The sequence below is a fragment of the Myotis yumanensis genome, unplaced genomic scaffold (assembly GCF_028538775.1).
Source record: "Myotis yumanensis isolate MYYU_CA2020_CCGP unplaced genomic scaffold, mMyoYum1.0.hap1 SCAF_3, whole genome shotgun sequence".
NCBI lineage: Eukaryota > Metazoa > Chordata > Mammalia > Chiroptera > Vespertilionidae > Myotis > Myotis yumanensis.
In genome coordinates this window covers 166,819,365-166,845,366 of record NW_027223754.1, presented here as the reverse complement: position 1 = coordinate 166,845,366, position 26,002 = coordinate 166,819,365, and the positions used below count along the sequence as shown (strand labels likewise).

At 39.8% G+C, this 26,002-nt stretch overlaps 1 protein-coding gene across 2 annotated transcripts in view; it reads right to left on the bottom strand.

The window, feature by feature from the left end:
• Positions 1 to 25,025, bottom strand: part of RPAP3 (RNA polymerase II associated protein 3) — a 37,583-nt gene extending 12,558 nt beyond the window's left edge. The window contains exons 1-10 of one of the 2 annotated variants that reach the window (XM_070410361.1): positions 24,941 to 25,025; positions 18,817 to 18,975; positions 17,461 to 17,601; positions 14,468 to 14,590; positions 13,523 to 13,650; positions 8,628 to 8,749; positions 7,631 to 7,701; positions 6,466 to 6,591; positions 5,137 to 5,264; positions 137 to 258 (exon numbers count right to left, since the gene is read on the bottom strand). In XM_070410361.1, coding sequence (XP_070266462.1) covers positions 137 to 258; positions 5,137 to 5,264; positions 6,466 to 6,591; positions 7,631 to 7,701; positions 8,628 to 8,749; positions 13,523 to 13,650; positions 14,468 to 14,590; positions 17,461 to 17,601; positions 18,817 to 18,969 — 1,114 coding nt within the window. In that variant the 5' untranslated portion in view covers positions 18,970 to 18,975; positions 24,941 to 25,025. Of the gene's footprint in view, positions 1 to 136; positions 259 to 5,136; positions 5,265 to 6,465; positions 6,592 to 7,630; positions 7,702 to 8,627; positions 8,750 to 13,522; positions 13,651 to 14,467; positions 14,591 to 17,460; positions 17,602 to 18,816; positions 18,976 to 19,069; positions 19,091 to 24,940 lie in introns of those variants that run through there. The other variant, XM_070410362.1, reaches the window with a different exon arrangement.
• Positions 25,026 to 26,002: the final 977 nt, after the last annotated feature.

Below are 26,002 nucleotides of genomic sequence, written 5' to 3'. Positions count from 1 at the left end.
TGAGAAAGAAAATATGTATATCTTTCTCTAAATTCTGTATCCTTAAACCATGGGAAGGCTACGCAAATCTCTGCTTCTATAACTTGGGAGTCTCGTCAGAATGAGTGAGTGGCAGTTGTTATAAAAATAGTCATACCTTGTTTGGCCTCATTTAACTTTCCCAAAAATGTTCTTGCAGTTCCTCTTCTGGCATAAGCTTTAGAATACGAGCCATCTAATAAAATAGCTTGTGTGCAGTCCTTTTCAGCCTCTTCATATCTATTAAACGTAATACAATTACCAACTGGAAAAATGCAGCCTATAGAAAAACTTCATATAAGCTGAGCTTCTAATATAAAAAAGCATGCATATAATTTCAAATATCAACTCCATATCTGTGTTTGAGGGAAAAAACAATTATAAAATTTTATATTCTCACCAAATCTTGGAATCATCTGCTAAGGAGGGAGAAGGTACCAGATTAAAGAAAAGTCAGAAAAGGATGGAATTAGGATGGCAAAAATACGAGTAGAGCAGACAAAAGAATAGTACTGCTAGAAGTCTGCCCCCCGCCCGGTCCACCTTCAATAAGCACAACTGCATTAACAATTGGCATTAATTTTCTAATAAAACTAGAGGCTCATTGCATGAATTCGTGCACCAGTGGGGTCCCTTGGCCTGGCCTGCGGGATCAGGCTGAAACCGGCTCTCCAACATCCGAGGGGTCCTGGATTGCAAGAGGGCGCAGGCCAGGCCAAGGGACCCCACCAGTGCACAATTGGGGCGGGGGAGGGACGCAGGAGGTTGGCCAGCCGGGGAGGGGCTCTGGGAGGGCTCCAGGGCATGTCCAGCCTGTCTCGCTCCAGTCCTGACCGGTGGGACCCCAGCAGCAAGCTAACCTACCGATCGGAACATCTGCCCCCTGGTGGTCAGTGCACATCATAGTGAGCGGCTGAGTAGCCTTAGCATATCATCAGCATATTACGCTTTGATTGGTCGAACAGCCGACCGAACGACTGTACACTTAGCATATTAGGCTTTTATTATATAGGATTACATTTTTACCTATAGTACACATCGCCCAAGGAAAAACCCACAAAACATTATATATTTGTAAGTATATCATCGACACTTCATAAATCCTACTCAGCCATGCAACCAACAATCAATTCAGTCTGACTGGGTACTGCTCTATGATAACAAGGCACTAAGAGCTAAAACACAGTAACTTGAGACTCTATATATTAACACATTGCAGATGGATCTTGAGAATTCTCGTGTTTTCTGTTCTAAGGCTTGTGGCTAATCACAAGAATTCTTTAAAAAGATATTAGCTTGTCAGAACACGTAATAAATAACTTCAAAATGCAATGGGTATTTAATTTTAAAGTGTGTCTTTAACATTTATGTAAAACGTTTTTTGTACTCGTTCAATAGAATCTTATCTGGCCACTGGGTAGAGCTAGCAATAAAACTACTGGTCCACAAGATATTAAAATAACACTGATAAATTATTTTTAATTTATATGGCATGATAACAGTATTGTGGTTACACCTGAAGTATCCTTTAGGGATAAAATGTCATAATGTCTGCAACTATTTACAATTCAGGAGGAAAAAAAAAACTAAGACAAATATGATAAAAATAAGCTATGGTTTTTTGAAACTAGATGATTTAATACATGGAGCTTTTTATACCACTTCATGAAAGTTTGAAAAGTTTCATAATAAAAATACTTTTTAAAAAGAATCCCCTGTGATTACATTCTCCCCAAGGCCTAAGTGAATATCATTAGACCCTCAAAACAAGACCTGCTTTGAACAAAATAGATTTTCTAATGAACTTAAAAATTTCTGAATTCTTGAATTTGTTTTTCAACAAGAGAGAAAGAATATCTTTGTGTGTGTGTGTGCGTGCGTCTATCCCCTTACCGATATGTTTTCTACCTGACTGATTATATCATTCTCCCAACCATGATACTTGCATAGCCCCCACACTATTCAGGATAAAGTCAGGCTCCTGTGCAGAACACAAAGTCAGGGGCCTGCCTGACTCTCTAGCCTTATCCTTGCATAACAGCAATAATATGGACCACTTGCCCTTTCCAGAAATTACCATGAAATTTCCCACTCCTGAGCCTGTGAACTCCACTCGGACACCTGTTTGTTTCACCTCCCTAACTCAGACTAACCCTTTAGATCTCAGTTCAGTTCAAATTCCTGTTTGGAAAGTTGTCCCTCTTATATTCCTCATCTAGTCTGTAATGTCTAACAACAGTCACCATGTGGTGGAGAAAACTTCTGTATTAAGTGTGCATCTAGAAGATACACTAGAAAAAATACAAATAAGAGTCATATTTAATTTAAAATATACCATTAACTTATTATAACATACTAATGTGATTATCAACTAAAACAATATAATAATACAATAAATTAGAGCGCTCATAAATGTAGATATAATTTGTCACCTATTAGAAGTTATTATTCTTGGCATTAGTCAAACCTAGGAATCCAGGTCTTACAATTTTTAAATCATGCACAATTCTTGAATAGCAAAAAACAAAATTTTCATAAGTTAGCAAGATATGCAATGATCTTTACTCTGACTAATCAAAATAATATATCTCTAGTTATGTCTTTTAGATTCAATGAGGTTAAATATACAACCAAAATTTACTTCTATGATAGGAGTTCCTAACTTGAGGCCCTTTGAGAAATCTGAAAACTTAGATGGGAAAAACATTACATCCTTATTTTCACTAACTTTTAAATAAACTTTCACTTTTCTTTTTATTATAACTATAGATAACAAAATAAAAGCAGTACCTATGCCTTTGTCACCAATAAAAATTACAGATATTTTCATATCACATTATATTTGTGACAGATATCTCACAAATTGTTTTGAGATATCACCATTGCAGAATTACAGTAGCAATTTAACCTGCTATTTGTCTGCATGTGATCATCCTATACCTATATCATAAAAGGCTAATATGCAAATACACCAAACGGTGGGATAACCAAACAACTGAACAACTGGTTGCTATGACATGTGCTGACCACCGGCGGCATGTGCGGAACATGACGGGCATCAGCAGCAGGTGGCAGAGCGTGGAACATGGTGGGCGTTAGCCACAGTCGGATGGTGGAGCAGGTGAGCGAGGGCACCAAACCAAGGCGGGGCACCGATCGCTGTCATCAGGGCGAGCCTCTGGTGGTTACTGAAAATTCTTTGCTCCCGCATGCTGTGGTCCCGCCTGGTGCTTGAACCTGCTGCTGGCGCCTGGCACTGGTCCCAATCGCTCAGTACCGTCAGCAGGTGCGAGCAGCTGCAGCCAGCCCCGATCGCCTCTGCGGACTTCACCTCCCCCTGCTCCTGAGGGGCGATTGGGGCAGCAGCTGCCAATCACAACCACTGCTGGCACTGGCCCCAATCGCTCCATGCTGTCAGCGGGTGCGAGTGGGGCAAGCGCTGTTAGCACATGGGAGCGGCAGCGGCGGAAGTGGGGCTGCTGGCAGAAGGGGGACCGGAGGCGTGGAGGATGGGCTGAGACCCACCCTTGTGCCCAGTGCAGCCTCGCAGCCCACAGTTCCTTTCAAGATGCACGAATTCATGCACTGGGCCCCTAGTAGTATCCCTGTTTATAGACGCTCCTATGTCATAGCTAGCCAACAACCACACAATTCTATCCCTAGGAGTCACTCAAATTGCAAAGAGTGAAGTCATGTTATCACACTAGTAACATAATTATCAATGCTGTTTTCTGTGTATTCCTTACCCACACTTTATTAGTTAATCAATATGTGGAAGATGTGTCAAAGATCACCCCAAATTCTAGTGTCCTTATTCAAGTCTTCACATTAACATCTTTTAAAAACTTTTAATTTCAACTTGCCTATATTTTAAATGTAGTTTCTCATTATATAATGTGTTTTAAAAAGTATATATATCAGGATATCGCAAATTTTAATATCTTTAAAACTATATTTCAATATAATTGGTTTCCTTTATAATCCTAAATGTAAAATTAATTATACATTTAATAATTTTGCGCCGAAACCGGTTTGGCTCAGTGGATAGAGCATCGGCCTGCGGACTGAAAAGGTCCCAGGTTCAATTCCGGTCAAGGGCATATACCTGGGTTGCAGGCACATCCCCAGTAGGGGGTGTGCAGGAGGCAGCTGATTGATGTTTCTCTCTCATTGATGTTTCTAACTCTCTATCTCTAATCCTTCCTCTCTGTAAAAAATCAATAAAATATATTTAAAAAATAATAATAATAATAATTTTGAGAACATTTCACAGTGCAGTCAAAGGAGTCCATGGCATAAAAAAATTTAAAAATCCTGCCCTAGCCGGTTTGGCTCAGTGGATAGAGCGTCGGCCTGCAGACTGAAGGGTCCCAGGTTCAATTCCGGCCAAGGGCACATGCCTGGGTTGCAGGCTCCATCCCCAGTGGGGGGCGTGCAGGAGGCAGCCGATTAATGATTCTCTCTCATTGATGTTTCTATCTCTCTCTCCCTCTCCCTTTCTCTCTGAAATCAATAAAGAAATATATTTTAAAAAAATTTTTTAAATTCCTATTTATAATATTTATAGCATTTAAAAAAAATTCTGTCACTAGTGTGTACAATATTATTACAAAGATACAAAGAAATGTAAGACATAGATTCTGCCATCAGATGTTACCCTGCTGATTGCCCAGCCTGGAGCCCCTGAGAATATCCAGAAATCAAGTTTTAGTTCATATATAATCAATTAGCAGTTTCAATGACAGCAATTCCCTTTTGTTATATATGTGTATGTATAAATATACATATAAGTATATATACAAAGACTACTTCCAGATTAAGATTTTGCCCAAAGGATTCTAAAGTTAAAAATAATTTTCAAATCACTAATTCAGAACAACATGCATAAAGCAATTTAAAAGTGTTAAACTGTGTAATGCCAGACTATTAAAGTGGAAAAACATATATGAGAGCTAAATGTACTTAATATGTACTATGACATTCTCTCTCTCTCTCTCTTCTCTCTATTTTAATTTTAATGCGTAAGAGTAAACAAATTTTAATTTATTTAGCCAATATGCCAATTTAAGGTAAATTTCATTTTCAACCTGAAAAGCATTAAATGTAACCAATACTTACTTCTGAATCTTCAGATAGGCCATTGCTCTGTTAGCTGGAAGAAGGGCATTAGCGCCATCTGCTGCTATTCCTCGAGTATAGCATTCAATTGCTCTTTCATACTTTCCCTCTTTGAAAAATCCATTCCCCTATCATTTTGGAAAGAAGTATGAAGAAGAATGAAAACATATGCAAAAAAATTAGTTGAATTCACTACAAGGACACCACTCATCAGTTTATTATATAAATAATTAAAGTATATTTTAATTGTTAAAAATCTAGTCCATGATACATGTTTTAGAATTTGTTAGTTTGAATTGTTTTATAGAATGTTATTCTCTTCAGCTCCAAAAAAAAAAGTATACTACTCTATTACTCTGTATCATTAACCATTATTATACTAATTAGGTATTACACAAAGCTCAACTTTAAACACATTTTAATAAAGAGGCCCAAATATTATACTCTTTAGTTATTTAGAAGCTGTACGAAAGATGTTTGTAACTCACATAATTTTTGTGAAAGAACAGAGTATCAGAACTGAACAACTCACTCTTCAGTGGCATTAATAAACATAAACATAGGATAAATTAAGCTGTATTGAAATGTGTATACTAGATTTTATTGTAACGTTTACTTATAATCGAAGTCAGGTATATCACAATCAATGATCATTCCATAAGTATTTATTAGGAGTCTTCTATGGGTCCATTAAAAGCTGTAAATATATTAAATTAAAACTCAACTCAGGATTTCTACTGTAATTTTTTTTATCAGATAGTCTAGTGTGAACTAATGAAAATAATTATAAGAACAAATTGTAATTTATTTCTGTTAAATCTATAACTACATGTACTAGTAAATACGTTAAAATTCTCAAAAGTAGCCCTGACTGGTTTAGCTCGGTGGATAGAGCGTCAGCCTGTGGACTGAAGGGTCCCAGGTTCGATTCCAGTCAAGGGCATGTTCCTTGGTTGCGGGCACATCCCCAGTAGGGGGTGTGCAGGAGGCAGCTGTTCGATGTTTCTCTCTCATTGATGTTTCTAACTCTCTATCCCTCTCCCTTCCTCTCTGTAAAAAATAAATAAAATATATATATTTTAAAAATGCTCAAAAGTAATTTGTTCCCTAAAATTAAATGTTTTTTTAAAATTATGTATTAAAGGTCATCAATTACTCAAATTTTGAACTAGTAGGCTTCAGAAGTTTTATTATATTTATTTAATTTTCAGTTCCTACTGAAAAAAGAATTTTAATGTAATATTAGAAAAGACAAAACCTTAACTGATATATAAGAAACTAAGAGTAAACTCAGCAAAACATATATATGGTGGATTTCCTCTGGATTACCTGATCTTTCTCTGAAATGGCCTGCTGCTTATTCTGCTGCTCTTCCATTTGTTTTTTCTCTTCTTCAGTTGACTTAATCACTGTGTCAGCTTCCTTTGGGTGTGAGTTTTCTTTGGATGTTAAAGCCTAGGAGACATAGCAGCTAAACTAAAACAGGTAATGCAAGATGCATACATATTTGACTCTAAAATAATAAATTACTCAAATATATTGGAATTTTTGCTACATTTCACAAAATAATATTTTTACTAATTCAGTCTTTCTACTTATTAAATAAAAGGCAAAAGAATATAATAAATTTAATGTGCATCTTATTCCAATTAAAATAAGTAGTATCCACTAAAGGTAGGTGCTTGTTTATTTATTCAACAAATATTTATTGAATTTCTACACAGGCCAGTTACTGTTCAAGGAACTATTTTCAAAAAGAAAATAGGTAATTACGACCACATAACCAAATTCTCAAATTTAATTTTCATAGTCATTATTTGATTTAGGACAAAATGCAAAAATATACAGCACGGTTCACAATTACAATCAAGTTGATATATTTACCAACAGGTTTTTATGTGCAATAAATAATGGCCATATTTAAAAGCAGATTTTCCTTAATCAGTGTCACTTTTTTCTCATATTTTCAATAGATGGCAAAATAATGATAACTGATTCAACAGCACAGTGAAAGGAATATGTAACTGTTCAGTATCATTTGAAGCAAATTTTACATTTATATAATTATTTTCTTACTATTAAAAACATTAGTACATAAATATGCTATGATATAAACTACAAAGATGCAACAACTTAAAAATCAAAGAAATATGCAAAAGTTTTTCGTACAGAAATCAAAACACAAGCCAAAACAAAGCAAAACAAAAGAAAATTAGTGGAATAATGAAAAATAATTCTGTCACCTGGGGAAAAAAAAGTAAAGCACAGTAGTTCTAAAGATCTCAGACAACTTTTTAAAATGATGATTAAGGATCTTTAAATACCATTATACTACTTCTTATTTGCAAGTTGTTTGGTAAAAGTCTATAGTACAAAAAATTAAAATTAGAATAATGTCTATATTAAATAATCTATAGTACAAAGTCTATGCTAAAACCCTACTTCATCATATAAAGCTAATAAGTAATGCAGTTAATTTAAGTAATTAGTTTACCTGATCAATTTTCTTGAGTTCATTTGTTGCTTCAAAGTTATTTGGTTCCAGTTCTAATACTTTTTCATAATCTGAGTAAAAGAGAGGATAAAAAATACTTGAAAGGTACATATTTAAAAACAATAATTACTTGCTGCGACATGTGACAAATAGGCAACTGTCCAAAAGCAAAATTAAGAGAAACTAAGAAATACTGCCGAAACCGGTTTGGCTCAGTGGATAGAGCGTCGGCCTGCAGACTGAAAGGTCCCAGGTTCGATTCCAGTCAAGGGCATGTACCTTGGTTGCGGGCATATCCCCAGTAGGAGATGTGCAGGAGGCAGCTGATCGATGTTTCTCTCTCATCGATGTTTCTCACTCTCTATCTCTCTCCCTTCCTCTCTGTAAAAAATCAATAAAATATATTAAAAAAAAAAAAAAGAAATACTAACATTAGACTACTGGGCTCACTCTATTCTCTCGGAAGACAGACAAAATCCTGACAGATCTGTTTCTTCCACCAGGAAGTATTCTTGCTATGATAATTCATATATCATAAAACCAAAAAGCTTAAGAATCTTTTAGATATCATCTTTATTCAGACTATAATTTATATTTCACATACCAATTTTATGGAATAATAAAATGCTGACAAATTACAAATAAATAAAAATATATTAAGAGCTTTACAATCATTAACTATAACCTCACAATAGCCAACATCTATTCTACAGATGAGAAACTGAAAACCAGAGACAATACATAACCTTTCCCTGGTCACACAGCTAATACATGGTGGAATGAGAATTTGAACCAAAATTTCATTGCTGGCAAATAATGCATTCTTTCCAAAAATATCAAGGTAACTTTTTAAATTACAAAAATGAACTTTATTCATATATAGAAAACTCTCTGAAGGTAATAACTCTGATTATCCAATATTCTTTGTATGACATCTATTAAATTAAATGATTAAAGATTTTATTTTAGATAACGATGATCTGGAAAACATTAATACCTTTTTTGGCATCCTCTAATTTTTGCAAAGCAAATCGAGCAGCACCTCGTCTTGCATAAGCCTTTGTATAACTCCTATTCAAGGCAATTGCTAAACTACAATCAGACTCAGCAACAGCAAACCTGCAATTAAAAAAGAAATTAAAGTGACGTTAATAAAAATCATTTGTTAACTAAAACTTCAAAATTTGTTTCTGAAATCCTCAAAAAAGGGATTAATTTCCCAACTGAAGGGATATTTCCCACCTCCTTTTACTTAGTTAAGCCTATTAAAAGCAATAATGTTTTATAGTAAAATGCTAAGTAGCAGTACCTTTAAGGCAAAGAACACTGTTTTCTCAGTATTGTATTATAGGTCCTGGTCAATATAGTTCCATAAGAAAGACAGCTAAAAAGACTGAAAAGGAAGGAACAAAACTGATATTTTTAGATGATACGATGGTATACCTAGAAAACTCAAAATAATCTAGAAACATTGTTAGAAATAACAATAATCTAGAAACATTGTTAGAAATAACAAAGTTAAGCAAGGTGGCTACCTTAGTAGAGATCAGCAACAAAAAACAAATCTAACTAAGGATGTACAAGTGCCAAACCAGAACACTACAAGACTGTCTTTAAAAATATAAAAAAAAAACTTAAATGGAGGTATTTCACATTCATCTATAAGGCACAAAAACATAACTATAATTCTCTCCAAACTAATCTATAAATACAAAGCAATTGTAAGAAAAATCCCAACATAATTTTTCAAGAAATTTGACAAGATGATCCTAAATTTATATTGATAAGCAAAAATCCAAGAACATCCAACACCTTCCTGAAGAATAAGGCAGGATAACATGCCCTATACCAAATACCACCAAGACTTAAAATTATAATGCTATAGTAATTAAAGATAGTGTGGGATGGAGTTAGTAAGAGGCAACAGATCAATGTAAGAATAGAGGGATGAGAAAGAGATCCATGCGAACTTGAGATATGACATGGTAGCACTGCAGATCCATGGGGAAAGCATGGATATTCAATAAATAGGGCTGGAACAATTGGGATATTCATATGAAAAGATATGAAATTGGAATTCTACCTTCAGCATATATAAAAAAGTTTAAATGTGAAACGTAAGACATAAAAACTTCAGAACACAGGGAAGGAAACTATATTAACAAATCATATTTTTAAAAGTGCTAACATTTTTTAAAAATACATTAAAATTATGAATTTCCATTTATCAAGACTCCATAAAGGAAATAAGCTACAAATTAGAAGATAATTAATTACTACAAGCAAGCACTAGAGAATTAGTACCTAGAATAAAGTAAAAATTAATAGCAAAACAGCCTAACAGAAAAATGGCCAAAAGACAAAACAAGCATTTCACAGAAAATATAAGTGGTGAATAATCATATAAGATGCTCAGCCTCATTAGAAACTGGGGAAATGCAAATTAAGACCACAATGAATTACCATTTTACAACTCCTTGACTGAAAACAATTAAGAAGCCCTATTACATCAGTACTAGAGGCCCGGTGCACAAAATTCGTGCACTGGGGAGGGGGATTCCTCAGCCCAGCCTGTGCCCTCTTGCAGTCTGGGACCCCTCACTCCTTACTGCCTGCCTGCTCACTGCTCCTTACCACTCAGTTCGCTGCTCCTTGGTGCTGCCGCGGAGGTGGGAGAGGCTCCCGCCACCGTCGCTGCGCTCACCAGCCATGAGCCCGGCTTCTGGCTGAGCAGCACTCCCCCTGTGGGAGCGCACTGACCACCAGGGGGAAGTTCCTGCGTTGAGCATATGCCCCCTGGTGGTCAGTGCACATCATAGTGACCGGTCATTTTGGTCATTCCGCAATAAAGGTCGCTTAGGCTTTTATTATATAGATTGGTAAAGATACAGAACAGGACTTGAGGTGGTGAACGCACAATACAACAACACAGAGATGTCTTATAGAATTGTACACCTGAAATCTGTATTTTTATTAACCAACTAGAGGCCTGTTGCACGAAAAGATTCGTGCAATAGGCCTTCCCTTCCCCTGGCAGCCGGGACCCAGGCCTTCGCTCCGGCCGGAGCCGCCTTCAAGCCTTCGCTGCTCCGGCCGGAGCTGCCTTCAGTCTTCATTCTGCCTCTTCGCACCTATGTATGCAAATTAACCGCCATCTTTGTTGGTGGTTAATTTGCATAGCTCGCTGATTAGCCAATGGGAGGTGTAGCAAAGGTACGGTCAATTACCATGTTTGTCTATTATTAGATAGGATGTCACCCCCAATAAATTCAATTAAAAAAAAAAAAAAAAGGATATGGAACAGGCATTCTTATACACTGCTAATGGGAACTGTAACCTTGTACAACTACCTTTACAACAAATGGTCATGACCATTTTTTTAAAAATATATTTTATTGCCGAAACCGGTTTGGCTCAGTGGAAAGAGCGTCAGCCTGCGGACTGAAAGGTCCCGGGTTCGATTCCGGTCAAGGGCACGTACGTTGGTTGCGGGCACATCCCCAGTGGGAGATGTGCAGGAGGCAGCTGGTCGATGTTTCTCTCTCATCGATGTTTCTAACTCTCTATCCCTCTCCCTTCCTCTCTGTAAAAAATCAATAAAATATATTTAAAAAAAAAAATATATATATATATATATATATATATATATTTTATTGATTTTAGAGAGAAGGGGAGAGGGAGAGAGAAATAGAAACATCAATGATGAGAGAGGATCACTGATTGGTTGCCTCTTGCAGGCCCCCTACTGGGGATCAAGCCGAAACTCAGGCATGTGCCCTTGGCCAGAATCGAACCTGGGACCCTTCAGTCCGCAGGCTGACACTCTATCCATTGAGCCAAACCAGCTATGGCTGGTCATCACCATTTAAAGTTGAACATGTGCACACCCTACCACCACGCACCAAGAAACATGTAGAAAGATGTTTATAGTATCAATGTTTTTAAATAAGGCAGGAAAGTAGAATGGGTGGTAGAGAGAATGGGGAGAAGGAGAGGAAGAAATAAATAAACCAACAATTCAGCAACAGGAGAATGGATACATCATGGTGTATTCCTAAAAAGAAACTGTATGTAACAGTGAAAAAGAGACCTACAGCTATATGCAAACATGAGGAATCTGAGAAATTTAATGTTCAGAGAAATTTAAGATTACATTCAGTATAATATACTTTTATAGTTCAAAAATAAGCAAAGTTATACAATATATTATGTATATAATAAACTTTTTTTTTAATCAAAACTGATAAATATACAACTGAAGGTAGTGGTTAACTAGAAGTGAAAAGGGTCAGCATATGGAGAGGTATAGCAAGGTAGCCTCAAAAGTAATAACGTTCTGGTTCTTAAATTGTGTGATGGGTTCATGTGAGATTATTTAAAATTATTCTTCAGCACTTATATATATTGTAGATATCAAATATAAAATATGAATATTCCCCTAATTTGTCAGGATATTAATAACATAAATTTCAAAGATCTAAAAATAGGTTACTTAGCCTTGGCCAGGTGGCTCAGTTGGTTGGAGCATCGTCCCGTGCACCAAAAAGGTTGCAGGTTCAACTCCCAGTCGAGGCACATACCTAGGTTGTGGGTTTGATCCCCGGCTGGGGCATGTATGGGAGGCCATGGATCAATGTTTCTCTCTGACACTGATGTCTCTCTCTTTCACCCCCCTAACCCACTTCTGAAATCAATAAAAATATATCCTCAGGTGAGGATTAAAAAAAATAAATATAAATATGCTATTTAAAATAGTAAAAACTCAGACACCAATATAAGTCATATTTCCAAATGATAATTAAAACAGTAAGAATGTCTTCCTTGATGGTGTTTATCTTTTTAAAAATTCCCTGCATATGATAAGACTATAACACATTTATTTTCTTTGACAGTAAGAATGTATTTAGCCCTAACCGGTTTGGCTCAGTGGCTAGAGCATCAGCCTGTGGATTCAAGGGTCCCAGGTTCGATTCCAGTCAAGGGCATGTACCTTGGTTGCGGGCACATCCCCAGTAGGGAGTGTGCAGGAGACAGCGGGTCAATGTTTCTCTCTCATCGATGTTTCTAACTCTCTATCCCTCTCCCTTCCTCTCTGTAAAAAATAAAATATATTTAAAAAAAAAAAGAATGTATTTAGAGTCATTATGACTTAAAGATTAATGTTGGAATATATTTTAAGTTTACCATAATAAAAGTTCTCTAGGTTAAATAGTAGATAAACAATTTTTCAAAATAATGAAGAAAAATTAATTTCTAAAAAGGAAATCACCCAGCTTACTTGCTTTTTCTTTTGTGAATTAGGTGTAGAACATCATTATTAGATTTTTTGAGGAGGAACACTGCAGTAAAGTGAGCTACGGGGCATGGTTTGAGCACCTGAATATTTTAAATAAAAATGGCTTAAATAAAATAACTCAGTAAGAGGGAGTGAGTTATAAGAATTTACAGCTGAAATAAATGTAGTACAGAGAGTCCTCGGGTTACGCCAGACTCAACATACGTCGTTTCATGGTTACATCGCCATTTCCCATTTATTCATAAAAAAAAAAAAGTTCCGTCATTTCGACATATGTACATATGTGCTTTATGTTTTTTATTATTTATTTACCACAAGTAAAGGTCAGGAAATGTTATCTTTCTTTTAAATTTTTTTTACTGTTTCACTTCATTACTGCTGTGTATGTGCTCCATGTGAGTGACGTAGGTGCTTATGTAGGCGGGTTCCGACTTATGGCGAAAATCGCGTTAAGTCACGCTGTAGGAACGGATTTCCAATGTAACCCAAGGACCTACTGTACTTTTTCAGTCCTTCCCACACATTCTTGTCATAAAAATTATTTTAAAATATCAGTCTCCATACTAAAATATGTACACATTATAAAAATTCCTTACTTTTTCATTCTAAAGTATGCCGATGCTCTGTTTGTTGGCAACACGGGATTATATGGATCGGCATTCATGCCTTTAGTGTAGCATTCAATTGCTTCATCATATTTTCCTTGTTTGAAATACTTATTGCCCTGAAAAAAGCATACAAGTCAGATATATACTGGCACAGAATTAAAGAGCCATTTTTTGCCAATATTATCCAGCTCTTTATAATTAATTAGCTGTGTGATCAAGGTCAACAGAAAGAAATGAGAATAAAACAAAATAATCTTTTTGCAAGTGCTGAAATTCGCTATACAGTCATAGTTTGGTCACAGTCTGAGGGTTCTGGCAGAAAAATGAATAAAATACTTAGCATTAAATATTTTTATTGACAATAATAACCCGCAGAAATGTAAACAAAAAAAAGATCAAGATGAAGTTTAAAAAGTGCCATCTTTTTGAAAAGCAATATACCTAGTTTTATAATAATGAGGCACTCCTCAGAAAGATGAACATTCCAAAAAGTAAGCACAGATGGCCTGTGATATGGAGACGTGGAATATAATATTCACATCAAGAGTCACACACTAATTTTAAGTTACTTCAGTCTATTACTAAAATCCCAGAACAATTCTCTTTATGGTCTAAGCACTTTTACATATGAGAATTAATTTAAGATTCACAACAATCCATTGAGGTTTATTAATAATATTAATCTTATTTTACAGTTGAGAAAATTTAATACAAGGTATTTAAAGAACTTATCACAGGATTTGAACCTAGGCAATCTGATTTTAGAAAACACACTCCTAATCACTAAATTATACAGCCTTCCAATAAGGGTATAGCCAATAACAACTTAAAGAGTGAACACCCTCTAAACTATGTTGAAGAAATCCTGGGATCCACATGATTTTCTATACGTCCTGCCCACCTGAAGAAACCTAAAGCTAAGCTGAAGAGTACCTTTTCTTTTAAAGCAAGGGCCTTTTGTGAATCTACATGAATTCCATCTTCTTCTGACTCTGATTCTTGAGACACAGAATCATGGGTACTCTCTTCTTTGTCAAGTTCATCAAGGATACTTTCCTGAAATTATAAGTAGAGGAACAGTGCTCATAATTACATAAACATAAAAAAAAGACATACAAAAAAAAAAGTATACTCAACAGAACTTAAGTTGCTATGATCTAAGGACCTAAAGGTCTTTACTAGTAAAAGCAAACCAAATAATCTCTCATTGTTTAGAGAAAAAGGTACTCTTGTTTAGAAAACCAAGATCCAAACCACTTAAAGAATTTGACTTTGATTTCATAAAGTAAGCTAAGTCAAAAGAAGTCTACAAAGCACCTCTAAATCACAAACTATTAGCAGTGAAGTATTATGGGTTGATGGAAGCGAAGTTTGCAAATAACCCCAAACCTAATATCAACCAACAGCAAAGTCAAGGGCTTGGGTTCAGTCAAGGTTACGGGCCTGGGCTGCAGGATTTGTGTGAGAAGCAACCAATTGATGTCTCTCTCACATCAATGTTTTTCGCTCCCTTTCTTCCTCCCCCTCCTTCTCCCTCCCTCTCCTGTCCTTTCACACTCTCAAAAAAAAAAAAAAAAACCATGGAAAAAATGTCCTTGGGTGAGGATTAACAAAAACAAACAAACAAATTTGTGATATATTCACACAGTGAAATTCTGATCAGCAGTAAAAAGAACAAACTACTGCTACTGACATTACAGATCAATCTCAGATGACACTAACAAAAGAAGCCAGACACAAAAAGAGTACATATGCATGATACATTTACATGAAATTCCCAAACTGGCAAAACTGATCTATAATATTAGAGACCACAATAGTGGCTGCCCTTGGAGGTAATTTACTGAACAGGGAGGCTGGTGGCATGCTGGAAACGTTCTGTATCTTGATCTAGATGGTGGTTTCTCAGGTAAATTCATGATTAAAAATTCAGGCAGCTGCACATGTAAGGTTTTTGGACTGTATGTATGTTATATCTCAATAAAAACAGGAAAGTGCAAAGAAAACAATAAACATAAAAATCAGAGTAGTGGTAATGTCTGGGGGTAAAGAGAGAAAAGATGGAATAGGGAAGGAGCAAACTGGCAGCTTCAACTGGATTAGAAAAATTCTCTTTAAATTAGATGGTCGGTTCACATAGTACAAGGGACTTTTTCTGCTGAGTTGGGCTATTCTCAGACGGGTAACTAAGAAAGCACTTGTTCTTGACCAGTGTAATGTTGATGCCTACATTATTGCTACAGTTCATACATTCACCAAAGGAACTTCTGGTTTAGACATGGAGGGGCCAGAAAATCAAAGTGCAATAATTTTCTGAGCCACCATCAGCTGACTCTTCATCAACAGAAGTCTGACTGGTTTCTCTTCTGCCTTTCAACTTCTTTCCCAGCACCAGGTTTGTTTCTTTACAGGGTAGGCAAAAGTAGATTCATAGTTTTGAGTACACAAAAGTTTACTCTTGAGTTATTATTAATTATACAAACAACTGGAAACCTACTTTTGTCCCGGCCTGTATTTATTTTATTATGATTTAGAACATGTATCTCCACATGCTCTTTTGTATGAATCAAATATTACATAATAAACACTTTTTTTTCTAAATATATTTTTCTTAATTTCAGAGAGGAAGGAAGTGGGAGAGAGAAACATCAATGATGAGAGAGAATCATTGATTGGCTGCCTCCTGCACGCCCCACACTGGGGATTGAGCCCACAACCCGGGCATGTGCCCTGACCAGGAATCAAACCGTGACCTCCTGGTTCATAGGTCGACTCTCAACCACTGAATCATGCCAGCCAGGCCATAATAACACTTTTAAAAAGACTAAAAGGGAATGTATATTCCAAATCAACCTTTAAGATGGGTCAGACTCTAAAATAGGCTGGCCAACAGGTTTTCTTTCACAGGTTCCCTGACTTGACAGTGGCTGCTTGGAGCACTGTGTAGAGCAGTGGTTCTCAACCTGTGGGTCACAACCCCTTTGGGGGTTGAACGACCCTTTCACAGGGGTCGCCTAAGACCATCGGAAAACACATATATAATTACATATCGTTTTTGTGATTAATCACTATGCTTTAATTATATTTGTAACAATGAAAATACATCCTGCATATCAGATATTTACATTCTGATTCATAACAGTAGCAAAATTACAGTTATGAAGTAGCAAAGAAAATAATTTTATGGCTGGGGGTCACCACAACATAAGGAACTGTATTAAAGGGTCGCAACATGAGGAAGGTTGAGAACCACTGGTGTAGAGGATTCTGAGGAGGAATACTGGTTCTCCAGTTACACTGCGTATCTGTTGGGAGATGGGAAGCACACACTACACTTTTGCTATTCCTGGTCTCTCACCTTCCTGGGATCAAAGCAGACCTGTTTTTACTGTCATACAGCCCGAGCCCTAAGACTAGACACTGGCAATCTCTTTTAGCCAGTATTCAACAGGTCCTTCAGTCTATAAAAAAGGTACTGGCAGAGTCATTCTTTTCTGGGAGTATTACTACCTTAGAATTCAGGCTATTTAGGGATTAGAGATGGTGGGAGAAGGGAAGAGAGTGCAACTATAAATGGGTAACACAAACAAGATCTTTGTGGTAATGCAATATTTCTGTGTCTTTATTGCAATGGTGGTTACCCAAATCTACACATGTGATAAAATGGCACAGAACTATACATACATTGCACCAATGTTAATTTCCTGGTTTTGATCTATACTATAATTAAGATGTAACCACTGGGGAAAACTGAGTGAAAAGTACACTGGACCTCTATGTGCTATTTTTATTCCACATAAGATGTCTATAAGAGAAAGAAACAGGTTGTAAGAATTCAACATTATTTTTCATTTAATCCATGACTCTCAGCTAATGCCATGAAATTTTACTCAAATACTAAGAAACACATAATTAGATTAACTTACCACATCAAGTTTTGCCCATGCCTCATAATCATAAGACTTTATCCTGTTTTTTGTGTTCTCATCTTTCGTTTTTTTAGAAGACTCTTTTTCTTTACCTTTCTTCTTTTTCCTAAAATTCCTATTTCGAATTGGAGGTAAATTCTAGGGAAGAAAAAAAACACACGTTTTGAGCACCACTCTATTATTAATTTTTTGTATAACTAGCGATGTTTAAAATTCTCACTAAATTATATTTCATGTAAAAAGTATTTTTAAATTTAATTTTCAAGTGCTTAAAAATACCAACTTACCACCTTCACTTATAATGATAATTTATGCTTGAAAAGTTTAATTCATCCTTTGACAAATGTCAAACATTGTTCAGTCACAAGAAAAGTATCGCCCAGAAATTTTAATTATACATTTAATTTTTAATCCTAAATTCAAACTTCAAAACCTACCTGATCTTCAGCCTTAGTATATTAGCAGTAATACAATGGCAAACTGAACTGCCTCCACATCATTACATCTAGTATAAAAAATGCAGTCTTTAGAGCAGTGGTTCTCAACCTTCTGGCCCTTTAAATACAGTTCTTCATGTTGTGACCCAACCATAAAATTACTTTCGTTGCTACTTCATAACTGTAATGTTGCTACTGTTACGAATCGTAATGTAAATATCTGATATGCAGGATGGTCTTAGGCGACCCCTGTGAAAGGGGCGTTCGACTGCCAAAGGGGTCGTGACCCACAGGTTGAGAACCGCTGCTTTAGAGAAACATTTGAGTAAACCTAAATACTATCTACATTTTTATGACAATAGTGTATGTTAGTGTCATTACAAAATTACATATGATATACATGATATATATACTCACACCAGCCATACTGCTATTCATTTACTTTTTTAAAATATATGTTTTTATTGATTTTAGAGAGGAAGGCAGAGGGAGAGATGGGAACATCAATGAAAGAAACATCGATCATCTGCGACCTCCTGGTGCGCGGGACAACATTCAACCAACTGAGCCACACCAGCCATACTGGTATTCATTTACTTTAAGAATTATCACTGGGGAAATGTCAAGGGGGGAGGGGGAAAGGAGACATATGTAATACTCTTTGTAATACTTTAAGCAATAAAACAACATTTAAAAAAAAACAATGATCATATGATCTTTCTCTCACTAAGTCTTAAAAATGTCTTTCTATAGTTAATATTATTACAAAGACTTTAAAAGCAGAATTTTCCAAAATGTTGACAGGAAGTAAATCACTTCTATTTCAATATTTTCACAAACCATTTTAAAAGGGGCTTTATTTTAAAGTAAATAGTTCTGCTGGATTCTGAAGTAGGAATTTAATTAAGAAATTTACCTCTTCAGGGACACCATTCTGTCTTCTTAGTTCCATATCCTTTTGTTTAATATCTTCTTCCCAGTTTTCTAAATCCTTCATAAAGTCTTGTAATTCTTCTGCATTTTGTTTCACTTGTAGTTGTAATTCAATTGCTTTATTAGTTGAAGTCATTATGGCCTGCGAATTTTGAACAACCAACCTCCAATAAGAATTAAATGATTTATTTACTTGTTTTATATTTTTGAAACCTAGCTAATTAACTGCTTTTTACCTTGTCATAAATGGCCAAGATATATGGATAGAAGAGAGCCTAGAATGATACTGAAGAAAGAAAGTATCAGTATATTATTTTTAAAATAGATCAATCAACATTTGCTAAATTAACAAAAAATTAAGCCCTAACCGGTTTGGCTCAGTGGATAGAGAGTCAGCCTGCAGACTCAAGGGTCCCAGGTTCGATTCCAGTCAAGGGCATGTTCCTTGGTTGCGGGCACATCCCCAGTAGGGAGTGTGCAGGAGGCAGCAGATCAATGTTTCTAACTCTCTATCCCTCTCCCTTCCTCTCTGTAAATCAATAAAATATATATTAAAAAACAAAACAAGTTTGGATATCCCCAAACTTTGAAAGGCAATGGGGAAGGAATCACTGAAATTAGCAAGTACCCATGGTAGCAGATTGGTTGCTCATCTCTGGAGTTAATAAATTTATCCTAATTAACTCCTTTCCTCCTTTTTCTTTCAACATTTATTGACCTTCTGCTGTGTGATAGGTCCTGTATCAAGATTGAAGGATACAAAAATAAGACAAAGCCCCTTGTCTAGTGGAGAAGAAAACAAAACAATCAAATACTAAGTAACAAAATATTATGTTAGGCAGGTTTCTCAACCTTGGGACTATTGACATTGTGGGCCAAACCATTCTTCATTGGAGGGGGACTGTCTTGTGCATTGTAGGATGGCTGGCAACATCCGTGGCCTCTACTGAGCAGGTGCCCGTATTACCACCTCCCCGCTAGACTGACAATCAGAAATGTCTCCCTGAGAGGCATAATAAGCCCTGGTTGGGAAGCATTGTGCTAGAGATACATATAAATGCTATGGGACTGACCACAAAGGACAGGCATAAATCAGATGGTAGGATGGTAGGTTCAAGAAGAGTCCCCCAGTGCTGCAACTTCAGGGGAGTTTCAAAAAAGGCCATCCAAGTGATTTACATGAAGGAGTGAGCAGACACAGTGAGGGACTATGAAGGACTCTCTCATGGAAGAGAAGGTGGAAATGAAACAGATCTTAAAATGCCAGAAAGCTACATGAAAGTATTAAGGTGGTAAAGTAAATGGTGGCTGATTAGACTGAGGAACTGCAGAGTGCAGAAGACTCCATTAGTACCTTAGATTTCTTGTTTGGGAACCTGGTAAGATTAGTGGTGACATTCTGAGTCAGGGATCACAATTTTAAAAGGATAAGAGGCCTCAGTATTGTGGGACAAATGAAAAGACAGATACTTCAGTTTGGGATTTTTATATATATATATTTTATTGATTTTTTACAGAGAGGAAGGGAGAGAGATAGTTAGAAACATCAATGAGAGAGAAACATCGATCAGCTGCCTCCTGCACATCTCCTACTGGGGATGTACCCACAACCCAGGTACATGCCCTTGACCGGAATCGAACCTGGGACCCTTCAGTCCACAGGCCGACGCTCTATCCACTGAGCCAAACCGTTTTCGGCTGGGATGTTTTATTTGAGTGCTTATGGGACATCAAGAGGACATGGTAGGTAGTTACAGAGGGGTAGTTATAAATGTGGGCATCATTGGCATAAAGGTGTAAACTGTGACTGCGGAGTGGGGGTAGGAGATTAGAGAACACTAGTATTTAAACAAACCCAGGAAGAGATGCCCATATAGAACTACCAGGCAGTAGCATCTAGGGAGCTGGCAGGAAAACTTGGAGAGCACCATCACAGGTGAGTATTTTCAAGAGTTCAACAAGGTGGAATAGGTTAGCAGTGCCAAATGGCATAGAGGTTGTATGGGGGAAAGAAAATTGTAAAGATTAAAATGTAATCTCTATATTTAGTCATACAAAGATTATTGAGAGTCTTAATGGGATTTTTAAGAAGAATGGAAATAAAGCGAGCTAAGTAAATGAGATTACCATGAGGAGATTAACATGATTCTGTCTTTGATATTGTAAGATAGCTCCTGTGCCACATAACCATGTTTGAGCTAACAAGGCACCACACATACAACCATCTACACCAGCCGTAGGCAAACTACGGCCAGCAGGCCGGATCCGGCCCATTTGAAATGAATAAAACTAAAAAAAAAAAAAGACCGTACCCTTTTATGTAATGATGTTTACTTTGAATTTATATTAGTTCACACAAACACTCCCTCCATGCTTTTGTTCCGGCCCTCCGGTACAGTTTAAGAACCCATTGTGGCCCTCGAGTCAAAAAGTTTGCCCACCCCTGATCTACACTAACAAAAGACAATCTAATCTAATAAAAGAGAAACATGGTAATTAGCGTACGACCGCTACCCTTCCCATTGGCTAATCAGGGTGATATGCAAATTAACTGCCAACCAAGATGGCGGCCGGCAGCCAGGCAGCTTAAAGCGAACATGAGGCTTGCTTCCTTCAGTGAAGGAGGACTCCAACATTCCCCGCCTGTCTTGCCAGCCTCTGAGCTGGCAGTTTGAAACTTTGTAACAAATATAGAAGCTAAACAAAACCCCAGAAACCAGCTTTCAGACGGCCGGGATCTCAGAGCTGGAGTTATACATTGTTTCGAGTATAGAATGCAAACAAACCAGATACCTGCTTTCAGCAGCGGAAGCCTCAGAGCTAGAGCCAGAGCTAAAGCTGGGCCAGAATAAAAAAAGAAAAAAAGGAGCAGTTGGGAGCTTCAGTCAACCGCCAGCCTGAAAGCAGCCCTCAGCCCCTCACCCAGACTGGCCAGGCACCCCAGTGGGGACCCCCACCCTGATCCAGGACACCCTTCAGGGCAAACCAGCCGGCCCCCAGGCCTCTATCCTATATAGTAAAAGGGTAATATGCCTCCCAGCACCGGGATCAGCGGAGCCGCGAGGCCTCTTGGCACCGGATCAGCGTGACAGGGGGCAGCACCCAAACCCCCTGATCGCCCTGCGGCTCTGTGTGTGACAGGGTGCAGCACCCCAACCCCCCCCCCCCCCACGGGCCCTGCTCTGTGTGTGACAGGGTGCGGCGCCCCAACACCCCCCCCCCCACAGGCCCTGCTCTGTGTGTGACAGGGTAGAGCCATAACCTCCCCATCGGCCCTGCCCTGAGTGTGAGAGTGGCGGCGCCCCAACCCCCTGATCGGCCCTGCTCTGTGGGTGATAAGAGGGCGGCGCTCCAACCCCCTGATCGGCCCTGCTCTGTGTGTAACAGGGGGCGGTGCACCAACTCCCCTATCGGCCCTACTCTGTGAGTGACAGGGGGGAGCTCCTCAACCCTCTGGCCCTGCTCTGTGCCTGACAGGGTACGGAGCACCAACCCCCCTGATGGGCCCTGCTCTGTGCGTGACAGGGCGTGGCGCCAAAACCTCCCCATCGACCCTGCCTTGAGTGTGACAGGGGGCAGTGCCCCAACCCCCCAATCGGCCCTACCCTGAGCGTGACTGAGGGTGGCACCGCAACCTCCCAATCCGCCCTGCTCTGTGCATGACAGGGGGCGGCGCCCCAACTCCCCAATCAGCCCTGCTCTGAGCCTGACCAGGGGCTGCACCTAGGGATTGGGCCTGCTCTCTGCCACCTGGGAGCAGGCCTAAGCCAGCAGGTCGTTATCTCCCGAGGGGTCCCAGACTGCGAGAGGGCACAGGCCGGGCTGAGGGACCCCCCCCTTCCCCCGCCCCCCGAGTGCACAAATTTTTGTGCACCGGGCCCCTACTCTACACTAATAAAAGACAAACATGCAAATTGACCGTACCTTTGCTACACCTTAAGCCACCCCCACCAGCCAATCAGAGCGATGATATGCAAATTAACCCAACCAAGATGGCGGCCGGCAGCCACGGAGCTGGAGTGAGCAGGAGGCTTGCTTGCTCCAGTGATGGAGGAAGCCAAGCTTCCCCGCCTGCAGCGGCCAGCTCTGAGCTCCACTGAAAGCAAAAAGGTTCAATTATAGAAGGTAAATAAACCCCAGATACCTGCTTTCAGCCAGCCGTGGCCATGGAGCTGGAGCGAGCAGGAGCCAGCTCTGAGCTCCACTCAAAGCAACAAAGTTTCAATTATAGAAGGTAAACAAACCCCAGATACCTGCTTTTAGCCAGCCATGGCCATGGAGCTGGATTGAGCAGGAGTGGGTTGCCCCTGGCGATGGAGGAAGCCAAGCTTTCCGCAGGCCTCCGCTAAAGGCAACAAAGTTTCAATTATAGAAGGTAAATAAATCCCAGAATAAAAAAAGAAAAAAGAAAAAAAGGAGAGGCTGGGAGCTTACGTCACCAGGGGGCTTGGCCAGCCTGAAAACGGCCCTCAGCCCCTCACCCAGACTGGCCAGGCACCCCAGTGGGGACCCCCCCACCCTAAAGGGGGTGTGGCCAGCCTGAAAACAGCCATCAGCCCCTCACCCAGGCTGGCCAAACCTCCATGGGTGAGGGTCCCCACTGGGGTGGACATCCTCCGAGGGGTTCCACACTGCAAGAAGGCATAGGCCAGGCTGAGGGACCCTCCCCAGCCCCACACCCCCCCCCCCCCCCACCCGCCAGTGCACCAATTTTTGTGCACCGGGCCTCTAGTGGTTCCATAAAATAATAATGGAGCTGAAAAATTTCCATCACCTAGTGACATCATGCCCATGTAACACGTGCATTACTCGAGTGTTTGTGGTGATGCTGGTGCAAACAAACCTACTGTGTTGCCGGTCATATAAAAAAAGTAGAGCACATACAATTACACAGTACATAATACTTGATAATAAAAGACTATATTAATAGTTTATAATATTTACTATACTACACGTTTTATTGTTATGGTGGAGTATACGCTTTATACCTATTTTTAAAAAAGGATGCTGTGTTACACTAGCAGCCTCATCCATCTCGTTTACCCAGTCTCTTCATGCCCTCACTTTCTCTTGTGCCTGATTTAATCTACGTTGTTTTGTACAGTAACCTGCTGTGCAGGCTCCTAGCCTAGGACCACTAAGCCGTACGATGCAGCCTAGGTGTGCAGTCGGCTGTACCACGTGTGTGTGAGCGCACTGACTGCCACACACCACCCATCACCTAACCATGCATTTCTCGTAACCTTTCCCAGAACCTATCTTCACCGTTAAGCGGTGCAGGACGGCTGGAGGGGTCTGGGGGGAAACACGGTGAAAGCAGATATGAGAAACAGGTAGGTGATGGCGCAAGGTCACCAACGGGTGAGAGGGGATTCAAAGCTTAAAGGAGGAGGGGGAAGGGGAAGTAGAATTCAGGAGGGAGGTGATTAAAAAGGGGATTCGGGAAAGAGATGTTGCAAATGCAGATAGGTCTTCTAACCACCAGCCTAGACCCAGGCACTAAGTTTAAGCTCCTTTCTGGCAGTGCCCATGTTTGATCACATGTGTCTATCTCATTAAGAAACAAGTGCAATGCTTTACTGGGGACTCAAAAATATGAATAAAAGTGCAGCGAGCCCCTGAGATGCTGGAGGGGAGTCAACTCCCTCTCCATTTCGCCCATCACCTCTGCTCCCCCTGCAGGCCCAGCCACACCCACGGAACCTGCGATGGGCCGCGTGAGGTCCAGGCAGGCACCCAGGGACTCCCAGTGCTGGCGGGGGGTCGCCTCACGCCCCGTATCCAGGCGAGCACCGCGCACCCACGCGGAACGGGGGCAGGCCCCACCGCACACTTCTCCGGAGAGTGGACCTGCGGTCCTGACCGCCGCAAATCGCCCGGGCAGCCCGGGGGGAGGGGCCGTCAGCCAAGCAGAGCGCCCAGGTCCGGGCGGCGCGGGGCGGCCCCCTCCCGGAGCGCGCCCCCCGGTGCGCCGCTAGCCGGGACACCGCGGCGCCAAACCGCGCCCGCCCTCGGCCGCTCCGCCTACCCAGCACCCGCGGCCGCGGCCCTTCACCCGCCCGGCAACCCCCAGAGCTTCCCCGGCGATAACTGCGAAGCCGGCTCACCTCACCAGGCCGTTGGGGCCCGCACCTCCGCCGCCTTCAGCGCACAGCCTCTCACGCCGCACCCCGCCTCCCCGGCCTTTCCCACAAGGCCCCGCGCGCCCCCGCCCCGCCCCGCCCCGCCCCCAGGCGCGTGCGCAGAAGGTAAAACCTGACTGGGGACTTGGCAGGTGTGTTAAAGCGAAGTGGGAAGATTTGCCCGCCTCCAATGTGACTAAACTTCACGGGAGGTAACCCGAAAACTTCAGGGTCATCCTGACTCGTGTCCCAAGTTGTAATGCCTTGCATATTTCCTTGGACTTCCCTCAAACTACTTAGTCCCGAATATTTGCCTTGGATCTTTGTGAGGATGACAGTCATGGGAGAGAGTTACTGTTTCTCTACCGCGAACAGACGATGTAAACTTGTAACTCTGGTAATTTTGGAAGGTTTCTCCCCCTCCCCCGCCCACCCTTTGAAGTGCTTATATGTGTAAACCATTTGGTAAACCAGTTCTTCAATCCACCTTTGCAAGTAGACTCCTGTGTCTATCTTTGAGTCCTTCTGTAACATGTGTGAGCACTGAGGTCTGTCTTTAGATGTGTCCTGGCTTACCAAGCAGAAAGAATATGAAGCTTGTAACATTTCTTGCTTCTACTTCCTATATGAGTGATTTCTCTTTTATTTTTATGACAACTCCAAAAAAATTGTAAAACAAAAATAATTTTTAAATTCCACGAAAACAAACAAATAAGCAAAACTTTTCATTTGGAACAGCTCTATGATCTTAAACATTAGCCCAAAAATTCAGATCAGTGGCTCTCAAAAGCTTGACTAGACTTTGGAATTACCTAGGAAGTATGAAAAAGTGTTTGATTTCTAGGCCCCATACCCAGAGATTCTTTTTTAAAATATATATATATTTTATTGATTTTTTACAGAGAGGAAGGGAGAGGGATAGAGAGTTAGAAACATCAATGAGAGAGAAACATCAATCAGCTGCCTCCTGCACACCCCCCACTGGGGATGTGCCCGCAACCAAGGTACATGCCCTTGACCAGAATCAAACCTGGGACCCTTCAGTCC